A 13,163-nucleotide genomic window follows, 5' to 3' on the forward strand; every position below is an offset into this window, starting at 1 on the left:
ATCCTACGAAGTTTGTGGTCGTGGTGTCTTTATTTTGTTTTAACCAGGCGACAACTCGCAAGAGTCTTGCGTCAGAATAAGCCTCTCATTTGCAAGAGTGACCAGGGTCACCAAAAATGACAAAAGCTAAAATAAATAAATAAAAATCCAGCAATGACGCTCATATAAATCGGTGCAAAAAAACAACCGCATCAAATGAAACGTCGCAAATATTGCAATTGTTAAAGCGGTTAAATCCCACAACAAAACAAGAGGCTCCCTCAATTGCTTGGCTTGCCAGCTTGCTGCGTCATGCTCCGCTCTCGGTAATAGTACGCTCCGTTCTGTCCAACACAGTGGATGATTTGGCTTGCGCTGGGGCGTACAGGTTGTATCAGCTGTGACTCCTGCGTCAGAGCACCGACAAAAGACACTCATTCTTTCATCTTTCTTTCGCCCTTGTTCCAGGCAAAACAAGCTGTTCAACAAGGAGCTGTACGCCGACTTCATTGCGGCTCAGATCAAAACGCTGTCCTTCTTGGCTTACATTATCCGAGTCTATCAGGTACGGGACCTGGTGCTCGCTGAGCTTTAGGACAAAGGAAGTGTGGTGTACTTTTACTCGGGCGTAAACAAGGGTTTATATTGACCGGCCGTGTTCCTTGCTGGAAAATAATTGGGTGTGCCAAGGTTTGTTAGTTATTTATGTTTTACGCTCGCTTGCAGCTCGTGTGTTTCTGAGTGCAAGCCCAAAGGCCCACAAGGCCAAGCGGACAGCAACAACAATTCCCACAACCGCATCTGCCAATTATGAAGATGCTTTGGTGCAGTTTAAAATGAAGTCTGAATGCTGTATTTGGTTGCAATAAAATTTTTCCACTTATTGGTGAGCAAGCTGAAACGATAATATATTGTCTTCTTGGTTTTTTCGGTAAAGTCACGTAGAAGGGAAGTAATAAAATAATAAAAATAAAACATAATAAAATAATATTTTTTTATTATTTTATTACTTCCCTTCTACGTGACTTTACCGAAAAAACCAAGAAGATGAATCCCTGCAGTCACGAAAGCTTTAAATCGATAATATATTGGCGTGTTATTAAACGCTTGTACACGTAATAATTTTAATTTGTTTGGCTGTGTCGGGCAGTGGAGGGTCTGAACGACACAAATTTTGGCCAGATCATCGCGTGGCCGAACCCGGAAATCGAATTACGCTTCGTAATCATTGGCTGCGGAAACATCGGTGTCGCCGTTCACACATTGTCGCCGTCACGCTTTTACGCCAACACAAACGCGTGTCTCCTCTCCCTCCCTCTCGTGCAAACACAGGAGCTGGTGAGCAAGTACTCGCAGCAGATGGTGAAGGGGATGCTGCAGCTGCTCGCTGGCTGCCCACCCGAGACGGCTCACCTGCGCAAAGAGCTCCTCATCGCCGCCAAGCACATCCTCACCACGGACCTGCGCAACCGTACGTGGCAGAGGATGCCCGTTGAAAGCGCACCCCGCGATGCAACGCTTTGGCTCGCGTTGGTTTGGCGCGTCAATTCCGTCGTTGCACCGTATTACGCTCCCACGTCTACGCGTCCCCGCTTTCATCCACCCGGCACGGTGACGTGGAGTCAACAGATAACCTCCCCCTCTCCCCCCAACGAGCCGCAAGGGTGTAAGAGGAGGCCCTCATCCAGTAGTGGATTCACGAAAGGCGCTTCAATTGTACGCAACTCAGGACGTTGGAACTACGCAGCAAGCGCCGTTTGAGTTGTGTGCAATCGAATGATGAAGCAGTGAAAGTATTCAACTTGCAATCAGGCCTGCTGTGTAGAATTCTAGTACTTGGCATTGTCTATGTTAGCAAATGCCGTCATTGGTGCTGCTCCGCCTTCTGCATGGTGGCCAATGATTAAGAGCCCAACGTCGTTATTGATTTTTTTTTCCGTTTTCTTCTCTCGATCTGCCCCGTTGCCGACAGAATTCATCCCCCAGATGGACAAGCTGTTTGACGAGTCCATCCTCATCGGTTCTGGCTACACGGTCAGGGAGACGCTCAGGTGAGCGAGGAATGAGTCGCGCCTTCAATGAGAGACCACGGGGGGAAAACCCTCGCCGAGTTTGCAGACACTTGTTTTAGCAGGATCCTGCATTCGGCTGCTTGCATGAATTGTTTTTAATGAGTAAAATAAAGAATCCGACAATACTTCTCATTCATATATCTATCCCTCCACATTCAATAACATGAACGTATTTTGTACACATCACGTCAGCATCATTGGTTCAATGCAAGCATACTCTGGACCGGTTTCAACATAAACTTTCGACATACAGTACGAGACACTTATATTTTTCACAATGACGCTAATTGTTTTGTGCTATGCATGATATAATTTTGGACCCGAATCTAACATTTTACATAATTTTCCATATAATCTATAGAAAATTATACAAGCATTGGTTGTACGTATGTATGTTGAACTTCTTTAGCACCGTACATAGCTACCCGTGCACACCTGACTGCTGATGAGGGACCGTTGATAACTTCTTCGTAAACGGGATGATCTTTTCGGCTGGTGGATGGCTAATGATAGGAGGCGTGAAACCCACACCTCGTGGAAATAACCCGAATGCTCGTCCGATTAAACGTCGCCTTTGTCCGTCGTCACGCAGGCCGCTCGCCTACAGCACGCTCGCCGACCTTGTGCACCACGTGCGCCAGCACCTGCCGCTGTCGGAGCTGGCGCTGGCCGTGCGCCTCTTCTCACGCAACATCGACGACGAGACTCTGCCCAGCAGCATCCAGACGGTGTCGTGCAAGCTGCTGCTCAACCTCGTGGAGTGCATCCGCTCCCGCAGCGAACAGGAGGGAGGCAACGGGCGCGAGGTGCTGCTGCGCATGCTGGAGGCAAGTGGTGGTGGGCCTCTTAGAGCCGCGATCGGGTCGCTTGGCTACCGGTGGGGTGCAGGAAACTTTCAGCCCCCCCCCCCCCAATCCTCCTGTGCCGCTGCTGGCAGAAGAGGTGGTCGGGTGGCGGCACCGCAAAGTGCTTGGCGCCTTTGCTGCTTGTTGGAAGAGATCCGCGGTTCGAGCCGAGCGGCCTTCCCTGGTTAAAGCTGCGCGGGGTGTCTTGAGTTAATGATTGTGAAATACGCAATGCCCACTTCGGATCGGACGATGAAATGAGATCCCTTGATGTATTTTGAGATTGAATCGAACTCACGACTTCTGGATTGCAAGCCCCCAGTGTGCCAACCATTGTCTCACTGTGGCAGCATTCCCAAGTCGATTTAACCAACTAAAAATTTGAATTCCCTTCATTTTTTAAACAGATTAAGAAACCCATTGGGTCTTTCCCCTGCAATTATAAATGACTATAACGTGCCTCTGACTTGCATCGTAACGTCCGTGAACAGGTGTTCGTGCTCAAATTCCACACAATCTCCAAGTACCAGCTGCCGGCCATCTTCAAGAAGTGCAAACCGCAGGCGGAGCTCGTTGGGGTCATGCCCGGCAGCTCGGAGATGATGGCGCCCGCCACACCGGGCCCCGGTCCCAGCCCCAGCCCCTGCCCCACACCCACGTCGGTGGCTCCCTCCACGTCCTCCCAGGGCCCCTCCACACCGGGGACCCCCGGGGCGGTGGTCGGCGGCGGCGGCGGTGGCCCGGGGCCTCCGCTACCTTCCGTCGCGTCCACATCGCACCACATGGGGGCGGCGGTGACGACGACGCCGCAGCAGCAGCAGCAGCAGCAGCAGCCGCAGGGAAGTGGCGGTGGCGGTGGTGAGAGAGTGGCGCAAGGTGCCACGGAGCAAGCTGACAAGCAGCCGTTCTGCGTGGGCGACTGCCGCGGTCTGGTGAAGACCCTGGTGTGCGGAGTTAAGACCATCACCTGGGGCATCGGTTCGTGCAAGACACCCGGAGGTAACAGAGACGGTGTTAGGCGTGTGATGGTGGTGAAGGGGTGAAAAGGGGTATCGGGGTGTCGATCCTCAGATTAGTGTCGGGGTAAAACTCAGGCTTGTTAGTGCTTGGGTTAGGGTTATGTCTCGCATGTTTAGAGTTTAAGTGAGGTCTCAGAATGTCAGGGTTATAAGTTTGACTGTTATTGTTTAACGTTATGGTTAGGGTGAGGACTACACTTGTTTGACCTAGAATAAGTTGTAGATCTGCACCGGTTAGGCTTTGCTTGTGGCCTAGGCTCGTGACTGCTAGGATTTCGATGAAGGTGAGGTCTATGCTTGTTCACGGTAGTTTTAGGAAAAACATTGTGAGGTTTGTGGCAAGGCCTAAGTCTGTTAGGGTTCGAGTAATGGCCACATCTGGTTTAGACATAGGGCTGGATGGGGTCTAATTTGGATGAATGATAAAACGTGTGGTTGTCCTTTGTTTCTTTAATTTGGCAGATGCCACCGCTGTGCACAAGCAGTTTCAGCCGAAGGAGACGCAGATATTCATCAAACTGGTGAAATATGCCATGCAGGCTCTCGACATTTACCAGGTTTGTCCTCGGTCTGCTCTTGCACACATTAAGGAGCTCGCAAAATCAGTTTTTTTACATAGCCAAATCTGAACATGCTTTGCATTATCCTTATTTTTCTTAAATATGGGCCAGCCCTCCCCCACCCATTACACCAAATATTTGAGAGTTCATTGTATGTGTTTCCCCGTAGACATTCATTAAATCCACATTGTAAGAGTAATCTACTCGAGTTCACTTTGTGTTTGTGGCTAACAGGTGCAGGTGGGAGTGAACGGGCAGACGTACATCCGAGCCGCCAACTCGCAGACGGTGCGCATCAAGGAGGAGAAGGAGGTGCTGGAGCACTTTGCCGGAGTGTTCACCATGATGAACCCGCTGACCTTCAAGGAGATCTTCCAGACCACGGTTCCCTACATGGTGGACCGTATCGCAAAGAACTACGCGTTGCAGGTCAGTCGTTCTTCCCTCGCCAGCATTCGCATATCCCTCTCATTTACAGATGTCAAACGATCCGAAACGGAGCGTCTATGCTCCTCGCCCACACGTTAACAGGACAACATTAAAGCAATGCTCCCATTTCCTCTGACGCTACAGACGTTACTTTACAGCATGGCACTAAACTGGGACTGCATCGGCACTTGATGTTTCTGTGCTGTGTGCTGATGTAGCTCCGAAAAAAATTACTCAATTGGGATTATACACAGCAACAATCGTCGCCACTAACTGGCAGACTAATGCCCACTTGCAGGTCGTTGCTGAGTCACTTTGTGCCACACAGGGCCAGCTGACACTGGGGGTGCCCTTCAGTCTGTGACATGTTGTTCAGAAACATGTAACACAAAATATGGAACGATAAAATAAGAATGCATGGATCAGAGAACATTCACATTTTTACTATTTATTTTATTTAGCAGGTAAGGCCCACTGAGCTCTATAGCTCTTTTTTCAGAAGGGACCTGACCACAAATAATATCTCAACTAAGTGGTTATCATGCGGAAATTTCTCGCTGCGAAACAATCCAAACGCACGTTTCCAAAACACATGTTTTTGACATCGTGAAAAATAGAAAGGATGATGGTCGAAAATAATAACGGAGCTGGCGGCCAAGGAATGGAACGCGTCTGAGAGTATACTCAGTGGATTGATCACGGCTACTGCTGCTGTATGTTTGTATGTTGAACTTCTTTCACACCTTACGTAGCCAACCGTGCGAATCGGAGGTGCGGGGGAAGGACAACAAACTAAACACAAAAATCAGTTCTCTAAAGAAATTCGTTTTCAATATAGATTTAAACGTCCATAGCTCCAGTGGCTTCCTAATACCATTACTCCCCGGTACCCATGTACGCACAGATTGTGGCCAACTCATTCCTGGCAAACCCCAGCACGTCGGCGCTGTTCGCCACCATCCTGGTGGAGTATCTGCTGGAGCGTCTGCCCGAGATGGGATCCAACCTGGAACGCTCCAACCTCTACCTCAAGCTCTTCAAGCTCGTCTTCGGCTCCGTCTCGCTATTCGCAGCCGAGAATGAGCAGATGCTCAAGGTGAGAGGAGGCGGGGGTGTGGGGTGGCTGTCTGTCTCCTCTCTCTCCTCTCTCTTTGTGACCCCCTTCCATCCTAACCTCACAAAGTAATCATGAGCGTTGTTTTTGAGACTTCGTAACAAATAAAAAATAGCAGCCATGACAAGACGGTATAACAAAGCACAGACTTCTTATTCGTTCTTTCGGTAAAGTCACGTAGAAGGGAAATAATAAAATAATAAAATAATACAAATAAACATTATAAAATAGAAATCTCACGACATTTCGGCCACAACGCAAGCAGCCATCGTCAGGTGGAGAACAGGTCTGTCGGAAAGACAGCGTTTGAATGTCTTGTTGTGGCCGAAACGTCGTGAGAATTGTATTTTATTATGTTTTATTTTTATTATTTTATTATTTCCCTTCTACGTGACTTTACCGAAAGAACCAAGAAGATTAATCCCTGCAGTCATGAAAGCTTTAAATCGAAAAGTACAGACTTGTTATCGTTTGCCCTATCTGTATGGGGTAGAATGTTGCCCCCTTCGCACGCGTGGGTTTTTCTCCAGGTGCTGCGGTTTCCTCCCACTTGTGTAACAAACATTCACTATTAATTGGCTGAAAATCTCTTGCTGCGTTTGCGCGTCCATATGTGTGGATTGCGTGACGTCGCGTGATGCAGTTGCACAAGCGATCTGTATAAAAGCACATTTTAACGACGTTTCACTCTGCGTGCGCGCGCACAGCCCCATCTGCACCGCATAGTGACGAGCGCCATGGAGCTGGCGCAGACGGCGAAGGAGCCATACAACTATTTCCTGCTGCTGCGGGCGCTCTTCCGCTCCATCGGAGGGGGCAGCCACGATCTGCTGTACCAGGAGTTCCTGCCGCTGCTGCCTAACTTACTGCAGGGTGAGACTCGCAGCTCCTAACTTACTCGCCCGTTGGTAGCGATAGTGATGGTAACGATGAAAAAGTCAATTTTGGGTAAGGCCGCGTAATGATCTGGCCAAACTTCCATCGCAAGATCCTGTACACGGTGAGAACCACTGGTCTCTCCTATGCAAGGCCGCGATTGTTTGGAAATCCCTCGAACGTCGCCGTACACCAACAACAGACCTCAACGACCGCTTCAGCCGTTGCCTTTCTCTCCCCTCTCCTGTGCCATTTTATTGAGGGACTGTGTTATCTTGGTGTGTGGTCTGGGACTGTTTTTTTGTTTTTGTTGCCTTGCCCAAACTTGATAAATCGAACTTGGGTAAGCAAATAATTAGGTACTTATTTATGTTCGGTAATTTTCTTATCTTTATCTAATTTTTGCATTCCTGTCGTGTTTTTGCATTGTTTGCTGTTGTAACTTGCTGACCCGCCCATACTGGACATTGTGAAAAGGAGCTTCATAGTTCATCGGAATCCTCCAGTTTAAATAAAGATTCTCATTCTGATTCCCTTCTTTTTGTGCCTGCAACTCCGCCTAGGCCTGAACATGCTGCAGAGCGGCCTGCACAAGCAGTACATGAAGGACCTGTTTGTGGAGCTGTGCCTGACGGTGCCGGTGCGCCTCAGCTCGCTGCTGCCCTACTTGCCCATGCTCATGGACCCGCTGGTGTCGGCGCTCAACGGCTCGCAGACGCTCGTCAGCCAGGGCCTGCGCACGCTCGAGCTGTGTGTCGACAACCTGCAGCCCGACTTCCTGTACGACCACATCCAGCCCGTGCGCGCCGAGCTCATGCAGGTTCGTGTGTGTGCTCGTCGACAACAAACAACCACAAAAGCAACACGTGTTGTTTGCAAGGTGTCCGTTGTTCGACATATGTCACGGAGCTCAGGAATGTTCACCCTACATGTGTGCGTGTGCCCTCTTGCTGTACATTGGATGCTCACGATCCTATAATGTAAAAAAAAAGTAGGTGCATGTGTGCGCTGTTGTCACGGTCCAAATTTTGCCAGGGCCTCTTTTGTATTATTTATATTTCCTAACTTCGTGCATGGCGCACTGACATCTCTTGATGAATTGCGCCTTATAAATGTAAATTATTACTATTTGTAGGGCAGTGTTAATGACGAGTGCTGCAATTTGCTTTTTTTTCGAAATTCACATTTGACTCCGTCTCTCCCGGCGCTTTGCCCGCCGCTCCTCTCTTGACCTTCCTGACCTCCGCCCACCCTTCCGACATCTGCTTCGACGGCAGGCGTTGTGGCGGACCCTGAGGAACCCCGCGGACAACATCTCACACGTGGCCTACCGCGTGCTGGGCAAGTTTGGCGGCAGCAACCGCAAGATGCTGAAGGAGTCGCAGAAGCTGAGCTGGCAGGGCACCGAGACGCAGGGCCCCAGCGTCACCGTGGAATTTCCCGACTGCAAGGCCTCCATACAGCTGCCCATGGAGAAGGTGCGTCTCAAAACGCCTTTGCTGCCGAGGTCATGGTGAAGAGGTCGCCTTGTGGCCATTGACGTCGATGCCGCCATATCTCGCCATCACCGTGCGTTTCAGCTGCCACCCCGCAGATTTTTGCACGGTTTGACGGCCGTCCTTCAGTGACCGAAGTTACCGTCGCCATTGTCACCACCTTTTTGTTGAAATCGTTATGTAAAGCCATCATTTTAAAATGAAATCACATGGGTAGGTTTCGGATAAGTATTAACAAAAAAAATCCAAAAGCTTTAATTTCCTTATCCTGTTTCTTTCAGTAATTTGGTACCGGTCCACCTTTAGTGCGTGTCCTAGATGTATACAAATCTCTATTTGAGCTCAAGCCTCCGCAAAGTCACGTGACTTGTATGTGGCCGCCCCCATTCTTAAAGCCTCCTCTCTTCCCACCACACCATACAAAAATAGACTCTGCTCCATGTAGCTCACTTCTGCTCGTGACTTCCTTTCCTTCTCTTCCCCTCTCATCAGCCCCCCCCCCCACCCCCCCTTGTCTCTGACATCTTAGCCCAGGTCATTCCTTCTCCCCGTCTTACCCTTCTTGCTTGTCCGGCGCTCCTTTCTTTCTGCTGCTCATTCTTTGCCTGTCTTGGAGACTTCCTTTACATTTCAATATATCCCAAAGGGGAAGCCAGACGTGTGAAACATTGTGTTATGCATTTCCTCTTCGCGACATTTGTGAAAGCAAACTTAACAAGGCTTGGTGTTTTTTGTGATGATTTATTGCCCCGATCAGGCGATTGAGACTGCCCTGGACTGCCTAAAGAGCGCCAGCACGGAACCCTACTACAGGCGTCAAGCCTGGGAGGTCATCCGTTGCTTCCTGGTCGCCATGATGTGCCTGGATGACAGCAAGGTTCCGCTGCATCAGCTACTGGCGCATCCCAGGTGCCGCCCTCCTACAGAGTGTTCACAAAAGCATCGCATCAGTGAAAAAACACCCATGTCTGACATGGCGCTGGGAGGGTTTCATTCATCAGTGGACAGAGAATGGCTGAAATGCATTTAATTTATTTTAATAGGATTTTTGTAAAACAGTATAATCTTCATCATCATTGGTGTACCCATATTTAAGTAGACACAGTGGTGGTGATGGTAAAGTGACCACTGTGTTTGCCTTAACACCCTCCTATCTTATGAAACGGAGCCTAACATCTCATTGGGCTCTTCCTGCTGAAATATATATATAGTCTTAACCATTTTAAGCAGACAATAGTGATGGTGGGTGGTGGTGGCGAATCGCCAGGCTGGCGCAAGCGCTCTGGTGACGTCACCGCCATATAGTGGCGAACGGCGGCTGTCGTTGTTGCTGGTGGTGATGGTAGTGGCGAATTGACCCCTGTGTTTACCGTACCACCCTGCCCGCCGCGCCAGCTTCACGGACAAGCCGGTCCCGTCGGTGATCATCTCGCACCGCTTCAAAGCTCAGGACACGCCGGCGCGTCGCACCTTCGAGCAAGCGCTCACCGGCGCCTTCATGTCGGCCGTCATCAAGGACCTCCGGCCCAGCGCCCTGCCCTTCGTGGCCAGCCTCATCCGCCACTACACCATGGTGGCCGTGGCGCAACTGGCCGGTGAGGGGGAGCGGTGTGTGTGTGTGTGACGGGCGCCTGGATTCGGTAGGCACCCTCTTGCCGGCTGTGATCCATTGCAGGGCTGCACCTCTACAATTGCGCTCGTTCGGCTGTATATAGGTAAACGACTTAAATATGTTTTTTTTATTCCAGTTAGTTTTATTCGTCACGCCGCTACCCCTCCGCCTGAGTGACTCTCAATCGTAAGGTTGCAAGTTCATTTGCTAGTTGGGGGTTGACTCAGCCCCATCATCTCTCCCTCACGGGTTGTCCTAATCAGAGGCTGGCCCGCATGCCACAGTAATGTGGAATGTCCACCATTGGTTCGGAGCTGTAAAACGCGATGAGCATCGCCTCAATGCTCATTTGAGCAGGAAATCGCTTCGACTTTTTTGCGACTGCTCTTCCTCCTGTGCCCCCCCCCCTGTCCCTGCCGCCCCAGGCCCGTTCCCGCTGGGTGCCCACAAGCCCGACTCGCAGCTGAGCACGCTGATGTTCCACGGCGAGGAGGGCGGCGCGCGTTGCATGGACCCGCTGGTGCTGGTGGACGCCATCGCAGTGTGCATGGCGTACGAGGAGAAAGAGCTGTGCAAGATCGGCGAGGTGGCGCTCGCCATCATCTTCGACGTCGCCTCCATCATCATGGGCTCCAAGGAGAGGGTACGCTTGCCACTCAATGGACACTGTTCCCCCCCACTCCCCGGACAACTCATTCCGCCCACTCGCCGACCACCGTGTTTTCTCCACCCCGCAGGCGAGCCAGCTGCCGCTCTTCTCGTACGTGGTGGAGCGCCTGTGCGCGTGCTGCTACGAGCAGGCGTGGTACGCCAAGCAGGGCGGCTGCGTGGCCATCAAGTTCCTCATGGAGCGCCTGCCTCTCGCCTGGGTGCTCCAGCATCAGTACACCTTCCTCAAGGCCCTGCTCTTCGTCATGATGGACCTCACCGGGGAGGTCAGTGTATCGGTCTTTTGCTGCGAGGTGGCCGTCAGGAGATGGCAAATCGACCAGGGGTCAGCAACCTGCGGCCCCGGAGCCGCATGCGACTCTTCAGGGACTGCCTGGTGGCGTTATTTATTGAGGATCGTCTCGTGTTCACGTGCATTGCGGCTATTGAAATATTGAGTTCTTTTACAGAATTTGACAAAAATGGCTGCTCTTGTTATTTTGGTTTCTGACCTCTGCAATAGAACAGTGCGATGCTGATGAGGCCTAATTATGGTGGTGACAGTTTGGCTGTGTAGAATAGAATGAATTTCGACTGATGATCCTTGATGAGGGCAGAAGAGAGTAATGTGACCATGCTCTCCTGATGATTCGTAATAATGGCAAAACCCAATATACGGATGCTACGCGATCGCTCACTGACCTGATGAGGGTCGCGTGGTTGTGGCGTGCTGATGATGTGCAATTCTGGGGAAGCCATTATTTAATTTCGGTGTGTCCGTTTCTCACCATCTCCATGCTGCGTCTCTGCTTCTCTCATGCCACCTGTCTCCCTTACTGCTGTGTCAGCTCCGCTTCTCTGGTGCAGAATTTGCATCGAACAATGACCAATGTCCGGTAGAGAAGGGGATCCTTGCTGATAAACTTCTGCCAGTGCAGCATTAGTTCAAGCAAAGGGCGGCTCTGCTGACAAGAAATCGAGTGTCAAGGCCGGGGCCAGAGTTTCCTTGCGTTGAACCAATGCCGCAGAAGTTGTGCACTCCCAGAAGGCCGTGTGTAATGCTATATGTATTCATACTCTTTGTATGAATAAAAGTTCGTTCCCATCAGTCTATTAACGTCATTTCATAGCTACTCTCTCCCTCAGTTGCACTACTTCCAGTGCAGCTCATAAATTAGAGCTTTTATCCGTGCTGTCTCCGCCTCTCCTGGTGAAAAATCTACCCTGAGGCCTTCAGAATGTCGAGTGAATCCCCTTCGCTGTTGAAGCAAATGGGGACAGTGTTGTTGATTGTCATATTCTTTAACCAATCAGATGTCGAGTTTGCCATGTTGGGCGTATTCTTTGACACGCCGGAGCCTTCTAGCTGGCCTAGCCGCCTACGTCAGCATTTTTCGTGTGGCGTGATCAGAGGGCCAGTTAGCTAACTGAAGTAAATCTAGCTAGCACGTAACGTAGCATCATCTAAGATTTATTACATCTTTCTTTCCTTACGTTTAGATTTTTAGATGTTGTGCTTTAGATTTGTTTTGTTTGGGGAAGCCTGTTGAATCCTGATTGGTTATTTTCGTTTTACGGCATTTTTGCTTGCTTGGTGGTCGTGTGAGTACATGTGACTGGTTGTTGTGAGTTTGTTCCTGTTTCTTTGGTAATGACATTGATTTGGGCTATGCGATGTCTATTTGTGATACAGCATCCTGTCATACTGCGTAATAGTGGTACATTCTTTATGGTTTCAGTCACCATGTATTCATGTCTCTGCAATTAGTGTATTGTATCTCTCATAGGTGTTGAGCCTCGTGTTAAATCACTTTATTCCACTCGATAAAGGTTATTGTCACTGTGAATAACGGGTGGTTACGTCGAATGACTATGGCCTATAGCCCTAGTGTCATGGTGAGGTTATTCGAAGGCGGTTTAATTGCGGGAGGATAGCGCTGAAACCCTAGGTGTAAAATACACGGCCCGCCACTGAATAATGTGGAGGTGCGGCTATGCGATGGAGGCGTGATGTTCCGCTTATCGATTCCATAACTCGGAGAGCTTCCTCGCCGTGCGCCAGAGGTCGCAACCGGATACCCGTACCCTACCCGATACCCGGCTACCCGTACCCGGCCGGGTACGGGTAGCCATTTGCGACCCTGGTGCGGCCGGGTACGGGTAAGGAATCAAAACACGTTTGCGACCTCTGCCGTGCGCGGCTACTAACCTACCGCCGCCCCCTCGCCACGATCTTCCCCTCGCAGGTGTCGAGCGGCGCCGTGGCGATGGCGACGGCGACGCTGGAGCAGCTGCTGGTGCGGTGCGCGTCCCCGCTGCGCGACGACGAGCGCACGGCCGAGCTGGTGGCCTCGCAGGCCAAAGCGCTGCACGCGGCCACGCACGAGCTGGTGCGCGAGGTCACCTCGCCCAACCAGACGGTGCGCGTGCAGGCCATGCGCTCGCTGCAGGTGCTGGCGCGCGCCACGGGCAAGAGCGTCGCCGACATTATGGAGCCCCACAAGGAGGTGCGT

At 50.8% G+C, this 13,163-nt stretch overlaps 1 protein-coding gene across 4 annotated transcripts in view; it reads left to right on the forward strand.

The window, feature by feature from the left end:
* The window catches only part of TRRAP (transformation/transcription domain associated protein), a 137,482-nt gene that overhangs the window by 12,721 nt on the left and 111,598 nt on the right, over window positions 1-13,163 (forward strand). For all 4 annotated transcript variants that reach the window (XM_061557410.1, XM_061557420.1, XM_061557429.1 and 1 more), the window contains exons 11-26: window positions 448-544; window positions 1,312-1,450; window positions 1,952-2,030; window positions 2,644-2,878; window positions 3,388-3,895; window positions 4,378-4,472; window positions 4,710-4,904; window positions 5,809-6,000; window positions 6,726-6,891; window positions 7,458-7,714; window positions 8,172-8,372; window positions 9,148-9,299; window positions 9,786-9,985; window positions 10,428-10,645; window positions 10,740-10,937; window positions 12,897-13,157. In XM_061557410.1, the coding sequence (XP_061413394.1) occupies window positions 448-544; window positions 1,312-1,450; window positions 1,952-2,030; window positions 2,644-2,878; window positions 3,388-3,895; window positions 4,378-4,472; window positions 4,710-4,904; window positions 5,809-6,000; window positions 6,726-6,891; window positions 7,458-7,714; window positions 8,172-8,372; window positions 9,148-9,299; window positions 9,786-9,985; window positions 10,428-10,645; window positions 10,740-10,937; window positions 12,897-13,157 (3,193 nt within the window). The remainder of the gene's footprint in view (window positions 1-447; window positions 545-1,311; window positions 1,451-1,951; window positions 2,031-2,643; window positions 2,879-3,387; window positions 3,896-4,377; window positions 4,473-4,709; window positions 4,905-5,808; window positions 6,001-6,725; window positions 6,892-7,457; window positions 7,715-8,171; window positions 8,373-9,147; window positions 9,300-9,785; window positions 9,986-10,427; window positions 10,646-10,739; window positions 10,938-12,896; window positions 13,158-13,163) is intronic.

Source organism: Lethenteron reissneri, chromosome 3, assembly GCF_015708825.2.
Source record: "Lethenteron reissneri isolate LAM-NWPU_2019-01 chromosome 3, ASM1570882v1, whole genome shotgun sequence".
NCBI lineage: Eukaryota > Metazoa > Chordata > Hyperoartia > Petromyzontiformes > Petromyzontidae > Lethenteron > Lethenteron reissneri.